This window comes from Narcine bancroftii, chromosome 9 (genome assembly GCF_036971445.1).
Source record: "Narcine bancroftii isolate sNarBan1 chromosome 9, sNarBan1.hap1, whole genome shotgun sequence".
NCBI classification, from domain to species: Eukaryota; Metazoa; Chordata; class Chondrichthyes; order Torpediniformes; family Narcinidae; genus Narcine; species Narcine bancroftii.
This window is the reverse complement of record NC_091477.1, coordinates 66836966-66857950: the sequence shown is the minus strand read 5'-3', so window position 1 is coordinate 66857950 and position 20985 is coordinate 66836966. Positions and strand designations below refer to the sequence as shown.

General features: G+C 41.2%; 1 protein-coding gene across 1 annotated transcript in view; it reads right to left on the bottom strand.

Moving 5' to 3' along the window:
* The window catches only part of LOC138742224 (rootletin-like), a 375547-nt gene that overhangs the window by 26357 nt on the left and 328205 nt on the right, over positions 1–20985 (bottom strand). The window contains exons 24-26 of the mRNA XM_069896335.1: positions 5446–5684; positions 4279–4438; positions 310–477 (exon numbers count right to left, since the gene is read on the bottom strand). Of these exons, the coding sequence (XP_069752436.1) occupies positions 310–477; positions 4279–4438; positions 5446–5684 (567 nt within the window). The remainder of the gene's footprint in view (positions 1–309; positions 478–4278; positions 4439–5445; positions 5685–20985) is intronic.

Sequence of the window (20985 nt, the reverse complement as noted above, 5' to 3'; positions counted from 1 at the left end):
GATAGATGTGAGCTTGAGTAGGAATGTTTTAGAATTCAACATAGGGTGGCGAAGTGATTGATAAAGAAAGGGAAAGCAGATTATTGGAATAAGATGGTGAGAAACATAAGAACAGACAGTAGGAGGTTCCACATGTTAAAAAAGGAAATGACCAATGTGACTCTCTCAGGCAGTCATTTAAATGGGGAAAATGGAAAGATTTGAGGAATTAAACAAATACTTTGTGTCCATCTTTACAGAAGAAGACATTGAGAAACCCAAGGGCATTGAATGTAATAAAGTTTCAGTATTAATAATGGATAATCCTACTTCTTTGCGATCTGTCTCACGGCCAACTTCTGCATCTGTAATCTTCCGCTTCAGGTCAAGAGATTCCCGCCTGCTCTCCTCATTGCGCTGCTCATCCAACGTAAAGCGGGACTGCAGATCTGCCATGTCCTTGTTCTTCTTCGCATTCTCATTGTCCAAGATCTTTACCTGAACAAACAGCAGATATAACAGCACAGGCATGAATGGAAGAGCAGATGCAGAAACAGGTTGCTGGACTTTGTGTTTTCATCCAGCCATTATCAAGGCACTTGTTTTGTGATAGATATGTATTTTTGGAGATAAATTGGCACAGGGTTTGTTAGTGTAGGTCACATACAAGCATTTTAAAACAGATCTTATTTGAAATACTGGAGCTCTGTTAATGCTAGACATGTCAGGGCCTCAGAGCCTTTTGCTAAAGCTTTGGAGAGTGCCCAAGTGACTTCACTCATGGATTTTTGTTTACAAAAAGGCAACAGATGAAAGAGCTTGTCGGAGCTGCATTCTGTCTGGAAGGGAACTTGCTGTTCCAGGAGGGTCATGTGGTTTTGCAAGCAGACAGAATCAAGCAGGCTTTCTGTGTGTGTGTGTGTGTGTGTGTGTGTGTGTGTGTGTGTGTGTGTGTGTGTGTGTGTGTGTTTGTGTGTGTGTGTGTGTGTGTGTGTGTGTGTGTGTGTGAGAGAGAGAGAGAGAGAGAGACAGAGAGAGAGAGAGACAGAGAGACAGAGATCAATTCTACAGGTTTACGGTCAGCAGCAGCAACTGGAACTGGAATGGGACAAGCTGGCAAGCTTGTGGAAAATCCCATTTGGAAGATGGATTTTGAGTGCTTAGTTCAGCCTGGTCAAAGCTCTTGTGGTTCATGCAAGAGGAGAGGACTGGCTGTCTAATGTTTCACTTGGAATAAGAGAAACAAAGAGGCACTCTATGGTGACCTGAAAGAAAGAGGTTATCATTTGGAAAACCCTGAGGGGGCAAGTTTCATCACCAAGACACTGGAGTGGCTGATTTTTTTAAAATAAGGAATCAGTTGTTGGTGTCAGTGTACAACAAATCACTCTCTGAAAACTGACAAGAACCTTCCTGAGTGGTAACTATTTACCTTTCAAGCATCAAAGCCTGGTGAACTTTATAAATGTTAAATTCTGTGCACAGTTTAAGAATTGCCTGCAACCAGTGAACTTGGTGGAATGAGAAGTGAGATTGGACTGTGAATCAAAGAACTTTTCTGAACTTATACACACATCACATATACGTGTGCATAGAATTAGAAGGGAGTTAAGTTAGGTTAGTTAAGTCAATACTGATAAGTTAAAGTTTGATTCTGTTTTCATGTTTAAAGATAGTTAAAAGCAACTTTTGGTTAAGTAACATTTTTCCTGGTGAATATCTCTTGCTGCTGGGCTTTGGGGTCCTCTTGGCTCGTAACACTTTGAAGTACATGTAGAAACTGGCAGCAAGGTCATCATGCTCACTGGTGCTTTAGATCAAATCAAGAACAAGGTACCTCCCCACAAATTCCATCCAATGTCCACATTCTCTTTAAATTGTCCATGTTGCAAATAGACCTACAGGTTATACATCCACAAGTTCCTGTCTATATTAATAGTGGTGAGGTGGAGATGGTGGAGAGCTTCAAATTCCTCAGAATAATTATCATCAATAACCTGTCCTGGTCCAATCACATTAACACTTCGATCTAGAAAGCACATTAACAACTCTACTTTTTGATAATCCTCAATGTTGCTTGCCAATTTTTATCAATGCTTTATTGAAAGGACCTTGTCTGCATGTATCACAGCTCAGTAAAGGAATTACTCTACTCAAAATCACAAGAAATTGCATAAGAGTTGCGAATATGGCTCAGGCCATCATGTAATCCGACCTCTTCCTCCCTTGATCAGCTCTGTTTAGACTTCCTGTTGCCTCAGAGAAGCTGCCAAAACATTAAAGCAGTGGTTCTCAACCTTTGTCTTTCCACTCACATCCCACTTTAAGTAATCCCTGTGTCATCGGTGCTCTGTGATTAGTAAGGGGTTGCTTAAGGTGGTACGTGAGTGAGAAGGGAAGGTTGAGAATTTTTACCCAATTCTAGACCTAATTGTTACTGAAATATTTTGTTGGAGAAAGATTGTCATTGGGCCATTTCCTTTAGAGTCATGAAACCGTCCACATAACGAGTCAATGAGGTACAATTAAAACAGTGGTTTTCAAACTTTTTCTTTCCACTCACACACCACCTTAAGCAATCCCTTCCTATTAACAGAGCACCATTGGCATAGGGATTACTTAAAGGGGGATGTGAGTGGAAAGACAAAGGTTGAGAACCACTGTCTTAGACTGCACCCAGGGCCATAACTTCCAAACTGAGCCAACATTGAAGTAAGTAGGAAGATGTGTGAATTGAAATGAAGATGTGAAGACTGCATGTGATTGTTAGGTTGGATACTATCACTGGATGGCAGAGAAGTCATGCTGAATCTCCATCAAAAGAACAGTCCACCTTCAACAAGGCAAGGGCATGAGGACTGCGCAGAATGCTCAGTAAAGATTTATGTGAGTTGGCTGATGGATTGCACTTAAAAGGATGGATTAGAAAAGTTGTGATGGTTTTTGATGCAGAAAGTTGAGGAGGGGGATCTAGAGAAACTAGATAATAGGAGGATGGCATGGCTAAGGAACAAAGGTCACAGGTATAAAATAAAGGAGAGGACAATGACAAGTGACATGAGAAGAATCAATCAATAAATGCTTTATTTCATCGCAAGTTGCTGATAAACCCACTCCATGGATGCTTCATTAGTGAATTAAATCTATCTTCAGTGATCTCCCTCTCTTTCTCTCTTCAACCTCTCTATCAATGACACTTCTCCACAGAATGAAAGATGTGATTTGCTCTATTTTAATTTAAAAAAATTTAGACGTACAGCGAGGTAACAGGCCATTTCAGCCCATGAGTCTGTGCCACTCAATTTACACCCAATTAACCTACACCCCCGGTATATTAAAAAAAAATTACACAGTGCTTTCCTTTTCAATGCTGTGCATATAAAGAAGTCCTACTGCTCTGTTGCAGTGTTACCAGTGCGGCTGTGTGACACTGTGCACAGCATTTTTCAGCTGCTCCCGTTGGTAAAGAGATCCAGGAGGATCAGAGCCAGCACCACCAAGTTGAGAAACAGCTTCTTCCCATGGGCAGTAAAAATGCTGAATGACCAAAGGAACTGCTCACACTAACCATCAGAGACTCAAATTTGTACAAAACAATATTTATTTATCTACTTTTATAGCTAAAATAATTGTCCTGCATATGTATTATTTGTCTGTATTTGTGTGCTATGTCTGATTGTGTGTCTGCATGCTTTGCACCGAGGACTGGACAAATACTGTTTCGTTGGTTGTGCTTATGCAATCAGATGACAATAAAGTCAACTAGGACACATTGCTTCAACTAAAATTGCCAATCGCCTAAGAATGACAGAACCAAGATTGGATTGGGACTGTTTAGTCACACATTCTTTCAGATTGTAGGGCATTTGATATATGGAAAAAAAAATACCCACTTAAAGAAAATAAAGGAAAGAGAAAAAAATAAAATAAAAAAAAAAAGCAAAGAGATTGTAGGACATTCTCAAACATTGCATTTTCTTTTGGCATACAGTCACTATTGTAATATAAGAAACAGAGCCAGTTATTAGATACCTATTCATTTTGAATTGAGCTGTACTGTAAATGGACAAGATCCAGGATATTGCTAGGCAATAAATTCAGTGTCAGAACTGAAAACAGAGAATGCTGGGGGCTAGCTACTCAGTTAAGGTTTCAGGTCAATGGACCTTCTTCCATTCCACCAAGGGTCATCAGGCTGAAATGTTAACTGTGCTTTTCCTTTGGCAGATGCATTTTCTGTTTTTGTTTCCGATTTCCAGCTTCATTGATTTTAAGTTGATTGCTCTTTCCTTCCCTCACCTGTCGTCGGAGTTCCTGCAATTCTCTCCGGGCATCCAGTCTGGACTTTTCCACCTCCCTGAGGTTTGAGCGCAGTTCTCCTGCTTTATTCTGAACTGAGTTGTTGACTTCTTCCAAGATGCTGATCTTCTGCTCCTTCTCTTTGTTTGTTCTCTTTAAACTAGCCATAGAGATACCGTTATTTATTAATGAAACACATAAAAAAAGCAGGAGGTAACAGACAGCCATAATTAGATGGTTTAATTGAATCTGGTTGCGATACAGAAGAGGCAATGTGTTTCGGGTACAGTTCTGGAAAGTTTTTAAAGCCTGTTTTCCTTTGGTTAAATTTCAGTTCTGTGTTTTTGGTACAGTTTTAACAGTGTTTACAAGGTACAGTTTGTCCTTGTTTTCTGGGTAAAATGCTGCAAAGAATAAGGGGCAGCATGGTTGGTGTAGGGTTAACGCAACACCATTAGACCACCAGTGGTCGGGACTGGGATTTGAATTCCGTGCTCTCTGTAAGATGTTTGTACGTTAACCCCATGTCTACGTGAATTTTCCCCAGGGGTTCCGGTTTCCTCCCACCATTTGAAACGTACAGGGGGTGTAGGTTAATTAGGTGTAATTAAGCCAAATGGGTTCATGGGCCGAAATAGCCTGTTACCATGCTGTATACTGTATGTATGTATATCTATGGATAATTCCTACAGATGATTGCAGCCTATATTTGGACTACAATTTTGAGAGAGTATTTATGGAAAGGGGAACTGTGTCTGAGAACAGAACTAGTTTTGCTACTGTGGACAAGTCTAGGTTTGTTTATTTCTTACAAAATACCTAAATAGAGCAAGAATGGTTCTTCGGAGATTGGACCAACAAGTTATCTCTGGCATTCTTACACTGTGTAAAGAGCAAAATTACTGAGTGTAGGATTGCAATGAAAAGATCAGTTGCCGCCAACCAAGATAACATTGGCGTGGGGAGGGGAATCATCCATGAGCTGGATGGCTGCAGGGAGAAGGTGCCTTTAAGTTTGTCAGTGCAGAGAGAGGGAAAAGAGAGTGGTTCCTTCAATATGTTGGCTACCTTCCCTAGCCATTTCCTAGGCATTTGGGAGGGAATGGAAGGACATGCTTAAGGATTGGTAGGGTTCTATCCTGCCACTTGCATCCAAATGCACAATACCTGATTCTTTCACTCGCAATCTTTTTGATGTTGTTCCTCAGCTCCTTGTTGGTGTTCTGGATGGCCTCCTTCTCGCGGACCTCATCACTCAGGACACGCTTGAGCTCCATGTTCTCTTTTCTTTGCATCTCGTGACCATCTTCATTCTCCTGGACCTTCCTGTGAGCTTCAATAAGGTCTCGGCGAAGTCCCTCTCTGGCATCCTCCAACATGCGGACTTGTGTCTTTCGCACCTCCACCTGTTCAACAGCCACAGTTAGAAGACAAAATGCAGCAATTCCAGAATTAACAAGATAAATCCAGTGTAATTCAAGGAGCAAGGAGGGAAGGAAATGAAAATGGCTTTTAAGAGCTCTGAAGAACAATCCATGGCTGGGGCCAATCTGATTAAACAGCCTGGGGTCGGGTGCACATGCGCCCAAAGCAGTAAAAACAGCCACAGATTTCAATAACATTCCTGTGCGTTGTCAAACAAACTTCAAAAGGAATCAAAGGTGACTTGAAAACAAACATCCAAAAGTCTTGGCATTGAGGGAAATTTTAACAGGTGTTGGCAGACAAAAAGCTGTTTTTGAAGAAGAATTGAGTTCTGAGTTAGGAAGGAGAGAAACCAAGGGCATGGCTAGGGCATGGTAGCAAGTCAATGGAAAAGACAATGTCCAAGGTGCAGGGAGAGTGATCACAGAGTCAGTTGGTGAGCTCGGCTCAAACAGATGGCAGAGTGGAAGCTTCTGAAGTCAGGGATGTGTAAGTTCCAACAACAAGATCAGGGAACTCAAATAAAGTTTGTGGAAGAAGAATTTTTGAAGGCAAAGAATGATGCCAAATTTAATCTGAGGAAAGGATGGCAGGGGGACTGGAGGAAAGGCACACTTCATGGGGAAAACTACACCACGAAGGCAGATGGGGATGGAACGCACCAGGACTGGGGAAGGATTTGCCACGATTCAGGGAATTAGTGAAAACCCCTGCTGTTTATCCATTCATAAATAATGAGAAATCGAGAGGACCCTACTGATGAGACCACAGAGTAACTGTAGAAGTGGGTGTAACACATCAAAGACGTGCAATGGATCATTTTCAAATTAGAACTGAGTCAGATCCAGCATTCTATTCCTAAGAAAAAAACACATAACTCCAGGAACATTCAGATACCTACAGTGCTCAGAAATCCAAGAGGACAATGAGAGAATGTCCAGCATGATACATCCTCAATGGTATCTAGACGTGGTAGGAGGGTGAAAGGAGAGACTAATGACGATAATCAGCAAACGTGGTGTTCAATAGGGGTATTTTAAGATGTGGTGATGAGTACGAGCATGTTAATATGTGGTGTAGAGTAGGGATATGATAAGATGTGGTGTTGAATATGGGTATATTAAGATGTAGTGGTGAGAATGGGTATGTTAAGATGTGGTATTGAGTATGGGCATGTTAATATGTGGTGTAGAGTAGGGATATAATAAGATGTGGTGTTGAATATGGGTATATTAAGATGTGGTGGTGAGAATGGGTATGTTAAGAAGTGGTGTGGAGTAGGGACATATTAAGATGTGATGTTGTTTATGGACATTTTAAGATGTGGTTTTGAGTATGTGCATGTTAAGATGTATCGTTGAGTAAGGGCATGTTAATATGTGGTTTTAAGCAGGTGTATGTTAAGATGTGGTGTTGAATATGGATATGTTAAGCTATGGTGTTGAGTATGGGCATGTTAAGATTTGGTGTTGAGTTTGGGTATGGTAAGATGTGGTGCTGAGTATGGATATGTTAAGATGTGAGGTTGAGTATGGGCATGTTAAGTTGTGGTTTTGAGTATGGGCATGTTAAAATGTCGAGTTGAGTATGTTAAGATGTGGTGGTGAGTACGGGAATTTTAGATATGGTGTTGAATAGTGCATGTTAAGATCTGGTGTTCTGTTGGGATAGATTAAGATTTGGTGTTGAATATTTATACGTTAAGATATTGTGTTGACTATGGGCGTGTTAAGATGTGCTCTTTATTATGTCCATGTTCGATATGGTGTTGAGAAAGGGCATGTTAAAATGTGTTCTGTTGCGGTAGATTAAGAACTGGTGTTGAATATATATATATATGTTAAGAAATTGTGTTGAGTACTTGCATGTTAAGATAAGGTATTGAGCATTGACATGTTAAGATGTGGTGTTGAGTACAGGCATGTTAAGATGTAGTGTTGAGTATGGGCATGTTAAGAAGTGGTGTTGATTATGGGCATGTTAATATGTGGTATTTAATATGGGCATGTTAAGATGTAGTGCTGAGTACGAGCATGTTAAGATGTGGTGTTGAGTATGGGCTTGTATAGATGTGGTATTGAGTATCGGCATGTTAAGATTAGTATTGAGTAGGGGCATGTTAAGATAAGGAGTTGAGTATGGGCATGTTAAGATGTAGTGTTGAGTACAGGCATGTTAATATGTGGTGGTCTGTTGGGGTAGATTAAGAATTGGTGTTGAATATGTATATGTTAAGATATTGTGCTGAGTATGGGCATGTTAAGATGTGGTGCTGAGTATGTGGATGTTAAGATATGATGTTGAGTATCGGCATGTTTAAATGAGGTGTTGAGTAATGGCATGTAAAGATGTGTTGTTGAGTTGGTGTGTGCTATGATGTACTGTTGAGTACTGTTATGTTAAGATGTGGTTTTGAATATGGATATGTTAAGATGTGGTGTTAACTATGGGCATTTCAAGATGTGGTTTTGAGTATGGGCAAGTTAAGATGTGGTGCTGAGTACGTGCATGTTAAGATGAGCTGACTAGTATGGGCATGTAACGAGGTGGTGTTGAGTAAGGGCATGTTAAGATCTGTTGTTCTGTCGGGGTAAGTTAGGGTGTGGTGCAGAATACGGATATTTTAAGATATTGTGTTTAGTATGGGCATGTTAAGATGTTGCGTTGAATAGGAGTAGGTAAAGATGTGGTGTTGAGTATAGGCTTGTTAAGACGTGGTGTTGAGAATGGGCATGATAAGATGTGGTGTTGAGTATAGGCATGTTAAGATGTGCTATTGATTACGGGCATTTTAAGATGTGGTGTTGAGTAAGGGCAAATTAAGATGTGGTGCTGAGTATGTGCATGTTAAGATGTGGTGTTGAGTACAGGCATGTTAAGATGTGGTGATGAATATGAGCATTTTCAGGTGTGGTTTTGAGTATGTGCAATTTGAGATGTGGTGCTGAGTACGTGCATGTTAAGATGAGCTGTCGAGTATGTGCATGTTATGATGTGGTGTTGAGTAAGGGCATGTTAAGATGTGGTGTTCTGCAGGGGTAGGTTAAGATGTGGTGCTGAATACGGATATGTTAAAATACGTGTTTACTATGGGCATGTTAAGAATTTGTGTTGAGTAAGCGCATGTTAAGATGTAGTGTTGAGTACGGGCATGTTAAGATGTAGTGTTGAGTACAGGCATGTTAAGATGTGGGGTTGTTTATGGGCATGTTAATATATGGTGTTGAATATGGATATGTTAAGTTGTGGTGATGACCATCGGCATGTTAATATGTGGTGTTGAGTATGGGCATGTTAAGGTGTGGTGTTGACTATGGGCATGTTAAGGTGTGATGCTGAGTATGTGCATGCTAAGATGTGGTGTTGATTATTGGTATGTTAAGATGTAGTTTTGACTACGGGCATGTTAAGATGTGGTGTTGATTACGGGCATTTTAGATATGGTGTTGAGTAAGGGCATGTTAAGGTCTGGTGTTCTGTTGGGATAGATTAAGATGTGGCTTTGAATATGTATATGTTAAGGTATTGTGTTAACCATATAACCATATAACCACTTACAGCACAGAACAGGCCAGTTCGGCCCTACTAGTCCATGTCGTAACAAATCCCCACCCTCCTAGTCCCACTGACCAGCACCCGGTCCATATCCGTCTAGTCCTCTCCTCTACACATAACTACCCAGTCTATCCTTAAATGTAACCAATGATTCCCGCCTCAATCACATCTTCCGGAAGCTCATTCCACATTCCTACCACCCTTTGCGTAAACCAATTTCCCCTTATGTTCCCCTTATAATTTTCCCCCTTCAATCTTAAACCATGCCCTCTAGTTTGAATCTCCCCCACTCTTAAAAGAAAAAGCCTATCCACATTTACTCTATCTGTCCCTTTTAAAATCTTAAACACCTCTATCAAGTCCCCCCTCAATCTTCTACGCTCCAGAGAAAAAAGCCCTAGTCTGCACAACCTTTCCCGGTAACTCAAACCTTGAAATCTTGTCAACATTCTCGTGAACCTTCTCTGCACTCTCTTTATTTTGTTTATATCTTTCCTATAATTTGGTGACCAAAACTGTACACAGTACTCCATATTTGGCCTCACCAATGCCTTGTACAATTTCATCATAATCTCCCTACTCTTGAATTCAATACTCCGATTTATGAAGGCCAACATTCAAAATGCCTTCTTCACCACACCATCTACCTGAGTATCAGCCTAAATCTCTTTGTTGCTCTGCACATCTCAATAGCCTACCATTTAATGCATATAACCTATTTAGATTTGCCTTTCCAAAATGTAACACCTCACACTTATCTGTATTAAATTCCATCAGCCATTTCTCAGCCCACACCTCCAGATGTGGTGCTGAATACGTGCATTTTAAGATGTGGTGTTGAGTATGGGCATGTTAAGATGTGGTGCTGAGTACATGGATGTTAAGATGTGGTATTGATTATCGGTATGTTAAGATATGGTGTTGACTACGGGCATGTTAAGAAGTGGTGTTGATTACGGGCATTTTATATATGGTGTTGAGTAAGGGCATGTTAAGATCTGGGGTTCTTTTGGGATTGATTAAGATGTGGTGTTGAATATCTATATGTTAATGTATTGTGTTGAGTATGGGCATGTTAAGATGTGGCGCTGAATATGTGGATGTTAAGATATGATGTTGAGTATCGGCATGTTAAAATGAGTTGTTGCGTATGGGCATGTTAAGAAGTGTTGTTGAGTTGGTGTGTGCTAAGATGTGGTGTTGAGTATGGCTATGTTAAGATGTGGTTTTGAGTATGGGCAAGTTAAGATGCGGTGTTGAGTACATGCATGATAAGATTTGCTTTTGAGTAGGGGTATGTTACAATGTTGTGTTGAGTAAGGGCATGTTGTGATGTGGTGTTCTGTAGGGGTAGGTTAAGAAGTGGTGCTGAATACGGATATGTTAAAATATGGTGTTTAGTATGGGCATGTTAAGATGTCGCGTTGTGTAGGAATAGGTAAAGATGTGGTGTTGAGTATAGGCATGCTAAGAAGTGCTGTTTATTATGGGCATTTTAAGATGTGGTGTTGAGTAAGAACATTTTGAAATGTGGTGGTGAGTAGGGGTAGATTAAGATGTGCTTTTGAATACGAATATGTTCAGATGTGTTGTTGAGTATGGGCATGTTAAGATGTGGTGCTGAGTATGTGCATGTTAAGATGTGGTGTTGAGTACAGGCATGTTAAGATGTGGTGATGAGTATGAGCATTTTCTGGTGTGGTTTTGAGTATGTGCAATTTGAGATGTGGTGCTGAGTACGTGCATGTTAAGATGAGCTGTCGAGTATGTGCATGTTATGATGTGGTGTTGAGTAAGGGCATGTTAAGATGTGGTGTTCTGTAGGGGTAGGTTAAGATGTGGTGCTGAATACTGATATGTTAAGATATGGTGTTTAGTATGGGCATGTTAAGATGCTGTGTTGTGTAGGAGGAGGTAAAGTTGTGATGTTTAGTATAGGCATGTTAAGATGTAGAGTACGGGCATGTTAAGATGTGTTGTTGAGTTGGTGTGTGCTACGATGTGGTATTGAGTATGGTTATGTTAAGATGTGGTTTTGAATATGGATATGTTAAGATGTGTTGACTACAGGCCTTTTAAGATGTGGTGTTGAGTATGAGCATGTTAAGATGTGGTGTTGAGTACAGGCATGTTAAGACGTCGTGTTGACTATGGGCATGTTAAGATGTGGTGCTGAGTACGTGCATGTTAAGATGTGGTATTGATTATTGGTATGTTAAGTTGTCGTTTTGACTATGGGCATGTTAAGATGTGGTGTTGATTACGGCCATTTTAGATATGGTTTTGAGTAAGGGCATATTAAGATCTGGTGTTGAATATGGATATATTAAGTTGTGGTGATGAGTATCGGCATGTTTTGGTGTGATGCTGAGTATGTGCATGTTAAGATGTGGTGTTGATTATGGGCATGTTAAGATATGGTGCTGAGTACGTGGATATTAAGATGTGGTATTGATTATCGGTATTTTAAGATGTGGTTTTGACTACTGGCATGTTAAGATGTGGTGTTGATTATGGGCATTTTAGATATGGTGTTGAGTAAGGGCATGTTAAGATCTGGTGTTCTGTTGGGATAGATTAAGTTGTGGTGTTGAATATCTATATGTTAAGGTATTGTGTTAACCATATAACCATATAACCACTTACAGCACAGAACAGGCCAGTTCGGCCCTACTAGTCCATGCCATAACAAATTCCCACCCTCCTAGTCCCACTGACCAGCACCCGGTCCATAACCCTCCAGTCCTCTCCTCTCCACGTAACGATCCAGTCTATCCTTAAATGTAACCAATGATCCCGCCTCAACCACGTCTGCCGGAAGCTCATTCCACATCCCTACCACCCTTTGCGTAAAGCAATTTCCCCTCATGTTCCCCTTATAATTTTCCCCCTTCAATCTTAAACCATGCCCTCTAGTTTGAATCTCCCCCACTCTTAATTGAAAAAGCCTATCCACATTTACTCTACCTGTCCTTTTTAAAAACTTAAACACCTCTATCAAGTCCCCCCTCAATCTTCTACACTCCAGAGAAAAAAGCCCTAGTCTGCACAACCTTTCCCGGTAACTCAAACCTTGAAATCCTGTCAACATTCTCGTGAATCTTCTCTGCACTCTCTCTATTTTGTTTATATCTTTCCTATAATTTGGTGACCAAAACTGTACACAGTACTCCAAATTTGGCCTCACCAATGCCTTGTACAATTTCATCATAACCTCCCTACTCTTGATTTCAATACTCCGATTTATGAAGGCCAACATTCCAAATGCCTTCTTCACCACACCATCTACCTGAGTATCAGCCTAAATCTCTTTGTTGCTCTGCACATCTCAATAGCCTACCATTTAATGCATATAACCTATTTAGATTTGCCTTTCCAAAATGTAACACCTCACACTTATCTGTATTAAATTCCATCAGCCATTTCTCAGCCCACACCTCCAGATGTGGTGCTGAATACGAGCATATTAAGATGTGGTGTTGAGTATGGGCATGTTAAGATGTAGCACTGAGTATGTGGATGTTAAGCTATGATGTTGAGTATTGGCATGTTAAAATGAGTTGTTGCATATGGGCATGTTAAGAAGTGTTGTTGAGTTGGTGTGTTCTACGATGTGGTATTGAGTACAGCTATGTTAAGATGTGGTTTAGAATATTGGTATGTTACTGTGTGGCGTTGATTATGGACATTTTAAGATGTGGTTTTGAGTATGGGAAAGTTAAGATGTGATGCTGAGTACATACATGTTAAGATGAGCTTTTGAGTATGGATATGTTTCAATATGGGTGTTGAATAAGGGCATTTTAAGATTGGTGTTCTGTAGGGGTAGGTTAAGATGTGCTGCTGAATACAGATATGTTAAAATATGCTGTTTAGTATGGGTATGTTTAGATGTCGTGTTGAGTAGGAGTAGGTAAAGATGTGGTGCTGAGTACGTGTTGTTAAGTTGAGCTGCTGAACATGGGCTTGATAAGATGTGGTGTTGACTACGGGCATGTTACGATTTGGTGTTGATTACGGGTATTTCAGATATGGTGTTGTGTAAGGGAATGTTAAGATTAGGTGTTCTGTTGGGATAGATTAAGATGTGGTTTTTGAATAAGTCTTCTTCTTTGGCTTGGCTTCACGGACGAAGATTAATGGAGGGGTAATGTCAACGTCAGCTGCAGGTTCGTTTGTGGCTGACAAGTCCGATGTGGGACAGGCATGCACGGTTGCAGCAGTTGCAAGGGAAAATTGGTGGGTTGGGGTTGGGTGTTGGGTTTTTCCTCTTGTGTCTTTTGTCAATGAGGTGGGCTCTGCGGTCTTCTTCAAAGGAGGTTGCTGCCCGCCAAAAAGTGAGGTACCAAGATGCACGGTTTGAGGCTATATCAGCCCACTGGCGGTGGTCAATGTGGCAGAAACCAAGAGATTTCTTTAGGCAGTCCTTGTACCTCTTCTTTGGTGCACCTCTGTCTCGCTGATCTTGGGAAGGCGATGGTCCTCCATTCTGGAGACGTGACCTATCCAGCGCAGTTGGATCTTCAGCAACGTGGATTTGATGCTGTCGGCCTCTGCCATCTCGAGTACTTCGATGTTGGTGATGAAGTCACTCCAATGAATGTTGAGGATGGAGCGGAGACAACGCTGGTAGAAGCGTTCTAGGAGCCGTAGGTGATGCCGGTAGAGGACCCATGATTCGGAGCCGAACAGGAGTGTGGGTATGACAACGGCTCTCTATATGCTAATCTTTGTGAGGTTTTTCAGTTGGTTGTTTTTCCAGACTCTTTTGTGTAGTCTTCCAAAGGCGCTATTTGCCTTGGCGAGTCTGTTGTCTATCTCATTGTCGATCCTTGCATCCGATGAAATGATGCAGCCGAGATAGTTAAACTGGTTGACCGTTTTGAGTTTTATGTACCCGATGGAGATGTGGGGGGGCTGGTAATCATGGAGTGGAGTTGGCTGATGGAGGACCTCAGTTTTCTTCAGGCTGACTTCCAGGCCAAACATTTTGGCAGTTTCCGCAAAACAGGACGTCAAGCGCTGAAGAGCTGGCTCTGAATGGGCAACTAAAGCGGCATCGTCTGCAAAGAATAGTTCATGGACAAGTTGCTCTTGTGTCTTGGTGTGAGCTTGCAGGCGCCTCAAATTGAAGAAACTGCCATCCGTGCGGTACCGGATGTAAACAGCGTCTTCATTGCTGAGGTCTTTCATTGCTTGCTTCAGCATCATGCTGAAGAAGATTGAAAAGAGTTGAATATGTATATGTTAAGATATTGTGTTGAGTATGGGCATTTTAAGATGTGGGTGCTTAATACAGGCATATTAAGATGTGATGTTGAGTATGAGCATGTTAAGGTGTGATGCTGAGTACGGGCATGTTACGATTTGTATGGGCATGTTAAGATGTGTTGTTGAGTGGTGTGTGCTACTATGTTGTATTGAGTACGTTTATGTTAAGATGTGGTTTTGAATATGGATATGTTAAGATGTGGTGTTGACTACAGGCCTTTTAAGATGAGGTATTGAGTATGGGAATGTTAGGGTGTGGAATAGAGTACAGACATGTTAAGTTGTGTTGAGTGGTGTGTGCTACGATGTGGTATTGAGTACGTTTATGTTAAGATGTGGTTTTGAATATGGATATGTTAAGATGTGGTGTTGACTACGGGCCTTTTAAGATGTGGTTATGAGTATGGGCATGTTACGATGTGGTGTTGAGTAAGGGAATGTTAAGATGTGGTGTTCTGTAGGGGTAGGTTAAGATGTGGTGCTGAATACGGATATGTTAAAATATGGTGTTTAGTATGTTAAGAATTTGTGTTGAGTACGGGTCTGTTAAGATGTAATGTTGAGTACGGGCATGTTAAGATGTAGGGTTGTTTATGGGCATGTTAATATATGGTGTTGAATATGGATATGTTAAGTTGTGGTGATGAGTATCGGCATGTTAAAATGTGGTGTTGAGTATGGGCATGTTAAGGTGTGATGCTGAGTATGTGCATGTTAAGATGAACTGTTGAATGTGGGCATGTTAAGATGTGGTGCTGAGTATGTGGATGTTAAGAAGTGATATTGATTATCGGTATGTTAAGATGTGGTGTTGATTATGGGCATTTTAGATATGGTGTTGAGTAAGGGCATGTTAAGATCTGGTGTTCTGTTGGGATAGATTAAGATGTGATGTTGAATATCTATATGTTAAGGTATTGTGTTGAGTATGGGCATGTTAAGATGTGGCGCTGAGTTTGTGGATGTTAAGATATGATGTTGAGTATCAGCATGTTAAAATGAGTTGTTGCGTATGTGTGTGTGCTACGATGTGGTGTTGAGTATGGCTATGTTAAGATGTGGTTTTGAATATTGGTATGTTACGGTGTGGTGCTGACTACGGGCATTTTAAGATGTGGTTTTGAGTATGTGCAAGTTAAGATGTGGTGCTGAGTACGTGCATGATAAGATGAGCTGTCGAGTATGGGCATGTTACGATGTGGTGTTCTGTAGGGGTAGGATAAGATGTGGTGCTGAATACGGATATGTTAAGATATCGTGTTTAGTGTGGGCATGTTAAGTAGTGTTGTTGAGTTGGTGTGTGCTACGATGTGGTGTTGAGTACGGCTATATTAAGTAGTGGTTTTGAATATTGGTATGTTACGGTGTGGTGTTGACTACGGGCCTTTTAAGATGTGGTTTTGAGTATGCACAAGTTAAGATGTGGTGCTGAGTATGTGCATGATAAGATGAGCTGTCGAGTATGGGCATGTTACGATGTGGTGTTGAGTAAGGGCATGTTAAGATGTGGTGTTCTGTAGCAGTAGATTAAGATGTGGTGTGGAAATCGGATATGTTAAGATACAGTTTTTAGTATGGCATGTTAAGAATTTGTGTTGAGTACAGGCATGTTAAGATGTGGGGTTGATTATGGGCATGTTAATATATGGTGTTGAATATGGATATTTTATGTTATGGTGATAAGTTTCGGCATGCTAAGATGTGCTGTTGAGTATGAGCATGTTAAGATATGTTGTTGAGTACGGGCATGTTAAGTTGTGTTGTCTATGGGCATGTTAAGGTGTGATGCTGAGTATTTGCATGTTAAGATGAGCTGTTGAGTGTGGGCATGTTAAGATCTGGTGTTCTGTTTGGATAGATTAAGATATGGTGTTGAATATGTTATGATATTGTGTTGAGTGTGGGCATGTTAAGATGTGGTGCTGAGTACGAACATATTCAGATGAACTGTTGAGTATGGGCATGTTAAGATGTGGTCCTGAATATGGGCATATTAACATGTGGTGTCGAGTATAGACATGTTAAGATGTGGTGTTGAGTATGAGCATGTTAAGATGTGGTGCTGAGTACGTTCATGTTAAGATGAGGTATTGTATATGGGCATGTTAGGATGTGGTGTAGTGTACAGACATGTTAAGATGTGTTGTTGACTGGTGTGTGCTACGATGTGGTATTGAGTACGTTTAAGTTAAGATGTTGTTTTGAATATGGATATGTTAAGAAGTGGTGTTGACTACGGGCCTTTTAAGATGTCGTTATGAGTATGGGCATGTTACGATGTGGTGTTGAGTGTGGGCATGTTAAGAAGTGTTGATGAATACATGCATGTTAAGTTGAGCTGCTGAACATGGCTTGTTAAGATGTGGTGTTGACTACGGGCATGTTACGATTTGGTGTTGATTACGGGTATTTTAGATATGGTGTTCAGTAAAGGCATGTTAAGATCTGGTGTTCTGTTTGGATAGATTAAGATATGGTGTTGAATACGTATATGTTAAGATATTGTGTTGACTATGTGACTATTGTGTTAAGATGTGGTGGTGAGTATGTGGATGTTAAGGTATGATGTTGAGTATCGGCATGTTAAAATGAGGTGTTGAATATGGGCATGTTAAGATGTGTTGTTGAGTTGGTGTGTGCTCCGATGTGGTGTTGAGTATGGTTATGTTAAGATGTTGTTTTGAATATGGGTATGTTAAGGTGTGGTGTTGACTATGGGCATTTTAAGATGCGGTTTTGAATATGGGAAAGTTAACATGTGGTGCTCTTTATGTGCATGTTAAGATGAGCTGTCGAGTATTGGCATGTTATGATGTGGTGTTGAATATGGGTATGTTAGGATGTGATGCTGAGTATGGGCATGTTATGATGTGGTGTTCAGTATAGGCATGTTAAGAAGTGCTATAGATTATGGGCATTTTAAGATGTGGTGTTGAGTAAGGGTATGTTAAGATGTAGTGGTGAGTAGGGGTAGGTTAAGATGTGGTGTTGAAAATGGATATGTTAAGATGTGTTTTTGAGTATGGGCATGTTCATATGTGGTGCTGAGTATTTGCATGTTAAGATGTGGTGTTGAGTACAGGCATGTTAAGAAGTGGTGTTGAGTATGAGCATGTTAAAGTGTGGTGCTGAGTACGTGCATGTTAAGATCAGGTATTGAGTATGGGCATGTTTAGAGGAGGTGTTGAATATGGGCATGTTAGGATGTGATGCTGAGTATGTGCATGTTTGCATGAGCTGTTGAGTATGTCCATCTTAAGATGTAGTGCTGAATATGGGCATTTTAAGATGTGGTGTTGATTACGGGCATTTTAGATATGGTGTTGAGTAAGGGCATGTTAAGTTGTGGGGTTGATTACAGGCATTTTAAGAGGTGGTGTTGAGTAAGGGTATGATAAGAAGTGGTGCTGAATACGGGCATGTTAAATGTGGCGTTGTATATAGGCATGTAAAGAAGTAGTGTTGAGTATGGGCATGTTAAGTTGTAGTGTTGTGTGTGGGCATGTTAAGATGTGGGGTTGATTATTGTCATGTTAATATATGGTGTTGAATATGGATATGTTAAGATGTGGTGATGAGTATCGGCATGTTAAGATGTGGTATTGACTATGGTCATGTTAAGGTGCGATGCTGAGTACATGCTTGTTACGTTGAGCTGCTGAGCATGGGCTTGTTAAGATGTGGTGCTGACTATGGGCATGTTAAGATGTGGTGTTGAATATGTATATGTTAAGATATTGTGTTGAGTATGGGCATGTTAAGATGTGGTGTTGAATATGTATATGTTAAGATATTGTGTTGAGTATGGGCATGTTAAGATGTGGTGTTGAATATGTATATGTTAAGATATTGTGTTGAGTATGGGCATGTTAAGATGTGGTTTTGAATATGGATATGGTAAGATGTGGGGTTGACTATGGGCATGTTAAGATGTGGTGTTGATTAAGGGCATTTTAGATATGGTGTTGAGTAAGGGCATGTTAAGATCTGGTGTTCTGTTGGGACAGATTAAGATGTGGTATTGAATATGTATATGTTAAGATATTGTGTTGAGCATTGGTTTGTTAAGATGTGGTGTTGAGTATCTGCATGTTAAGATCTGGTGTTGACTACAGGCATGTTAAGATGTGGTGATGAGTATCAGGATGTTAAGTTGTGGTGTAGAGTATGGGCATGTTAAGTTGTGGTGTTTATTTGAGGTAGGTTAAGATGTGGACTTGAATACATATGTTAAGATAAGATATGTTGAGTATGTGCATGTTAGGATGTTGTGCTGAGTACGCATGTTAAAATGAGGTGATGTTGCTGGGTATTTTAAGATGTGGTGTTGAGTATTGGCATCTTATGGTGTAGTGTTGAATACGGGCATGTTAATATGTGATGTCGAGTATTTGAATTATAAGATGTGGAGTTGAGTAGGGCTATGTTAAGATGTGGTGCTGAGTGCAGGCATGTTGAGGTGTGTTGTTGAGTAGGGAAATGTTAAGATGTGCTGTTGAGTATGGACATGTGAGGATGTGGATTTGCGTATGGGCATGTTGGGATGTGCTTTTGACTAGGGACATGTTAAGATGTGGTTTTGATTTTGGATATTTTAAAATGTGTTGTTGAATATGGGCATGTTAAGATGTGGTGTTGAGCATAGGCATGTTAAGTTGTGTTGTTGAGAATGGGCAATTTATGATGTGCATTTGAGTATGGGCATGTTGAGATGAGGTTTTGAGGAGGGGCATGTTAAGATGTGCTTTTGAGTTCGGACATGTTAAGATGTGGTTTTGAGTATAGGTATGTTAAGTTGTGGTGCTGAGAATGGGCATGTTACTATGTGGTTTTGAGTAGTGGTATGTAGTGGCGCCTGCAAGCTCACACCAAGACACAAGAGCAACTTGTCCGTGAACTACTCTTTGCAGACGATGCCGCTTTAGTTGCCCATTCAGAGCCAGCTCTTCAGCGCTTGACGTCCTGTTTTGCGGAAACTGCCAAAATGTTTGGCCTGGAAGTCAGCCTGAAGAAAACTGAGGACCTCCATCAGCCAGCTCCCCACCATGACTACCAGCCCCCCCACATCTCCATCGGGCACACAAAACTCAAAACGGTCAACCAGTTTACCTATCTCGGCTGCACCATTTCATCAGATGCAAGGATCGACAATGAGATAGGCAACAGACTCGCCAAGGCAAATAGCGCCTTTGGAAGACTACACAAAAGAGTCTAGAAAAACAACCAACTGAAAAACCTCACAAAGATAAGCGTATACAGAGCCGTTGTCATACTCACACTCCTGTTCGGCTCCGAATCATGGGTCCTCTACCGGCATCACCTACGGCTCCTAGAATGCTTCCACCGGCGTTGTCTCCGCTCCATCCTCAACATTCATTGGAGCGACTTCATCCCTAACATCGAAGTACTTGAGATGGCAGAGACCGACAGCATCGAATCCAAACTGTTAAAGATCTAACTGCGCTGAGTAGGTCACATCTCCAGAGTGGAGGACCATCGCCTTCCCAAGATGGTGTTATATGGCAAGCTCTCCACTGGCCATCGTGTCAGAGGTACACCAAAGAAGAGGTACAAGGACTGCCTAAACAAAGCTCTTGCTGCCTGCCACATTGACCACCGCCAGTGGGCTGATAGGAAAAACCCAACACCCAACCCCAACCAACAAATTTTCCCCTGCAACCGCTGCAACCGTGTCTGCCTGTCCTGCATCAGACTTGTCAGCCACAAACGAGCCTGCAGCTGACGTGGACATTTACCCCTCCATAAATCTTCGTCCGTGAAGCCAAGCCAAAGAAAATGCAAAGATGAGTTGTTGAGTACAGGCATGTATGGTTCTGGTGCTGTGTACGGGCATATTAAGTTGTGCTGTTGAGTATGGGCTTATTAAGATGTGGTGTTGTGCATTGGCATGTTAAATGAGGTGTTAAATTTCAGCATGTTAAGATGTAGTGTTAAGTATGGGCATGTTAAGATGTGGTAATGACTACGGGCATGTTCAGATGTGCTGTTGAGTAGTGGTATGTAAACATGAGTTGTTGAGTGCGGGCATGTAAAGTTCTGGTGCTGTGTACGGGCATATAAAGAAGTGCTTTAGATTTGGTGTATGTTAAGATGTGGTGCTGAATATGGCCATGTTAAGATGTAGGGTTGAGTATGGACATGTTAAGATGTTGTGTTGAGTATGGGCATGTTAAGATGTGGTGTTGAGTAAAGACATGTTAAGTTGTGGTATTGAGAACGGGCTTGTTACAATGTGGATTTGAGTATGGGCATGTTGGGATGTGGTTTTGAGTATGGGCATGTTATGATGTGGTTTTGAGTAGTGGTATGTCTTCCCTGTGCCTTCCCTGTGCCCGGACCGGGGCCGCCACCTCCTTCTTTCAGCCCGGACCGGGGCCTCCGCTTGCTTCACTCTACCGAGGCCGGGGCCACTGCCTCCCCCTCGCTTCTGCCCGG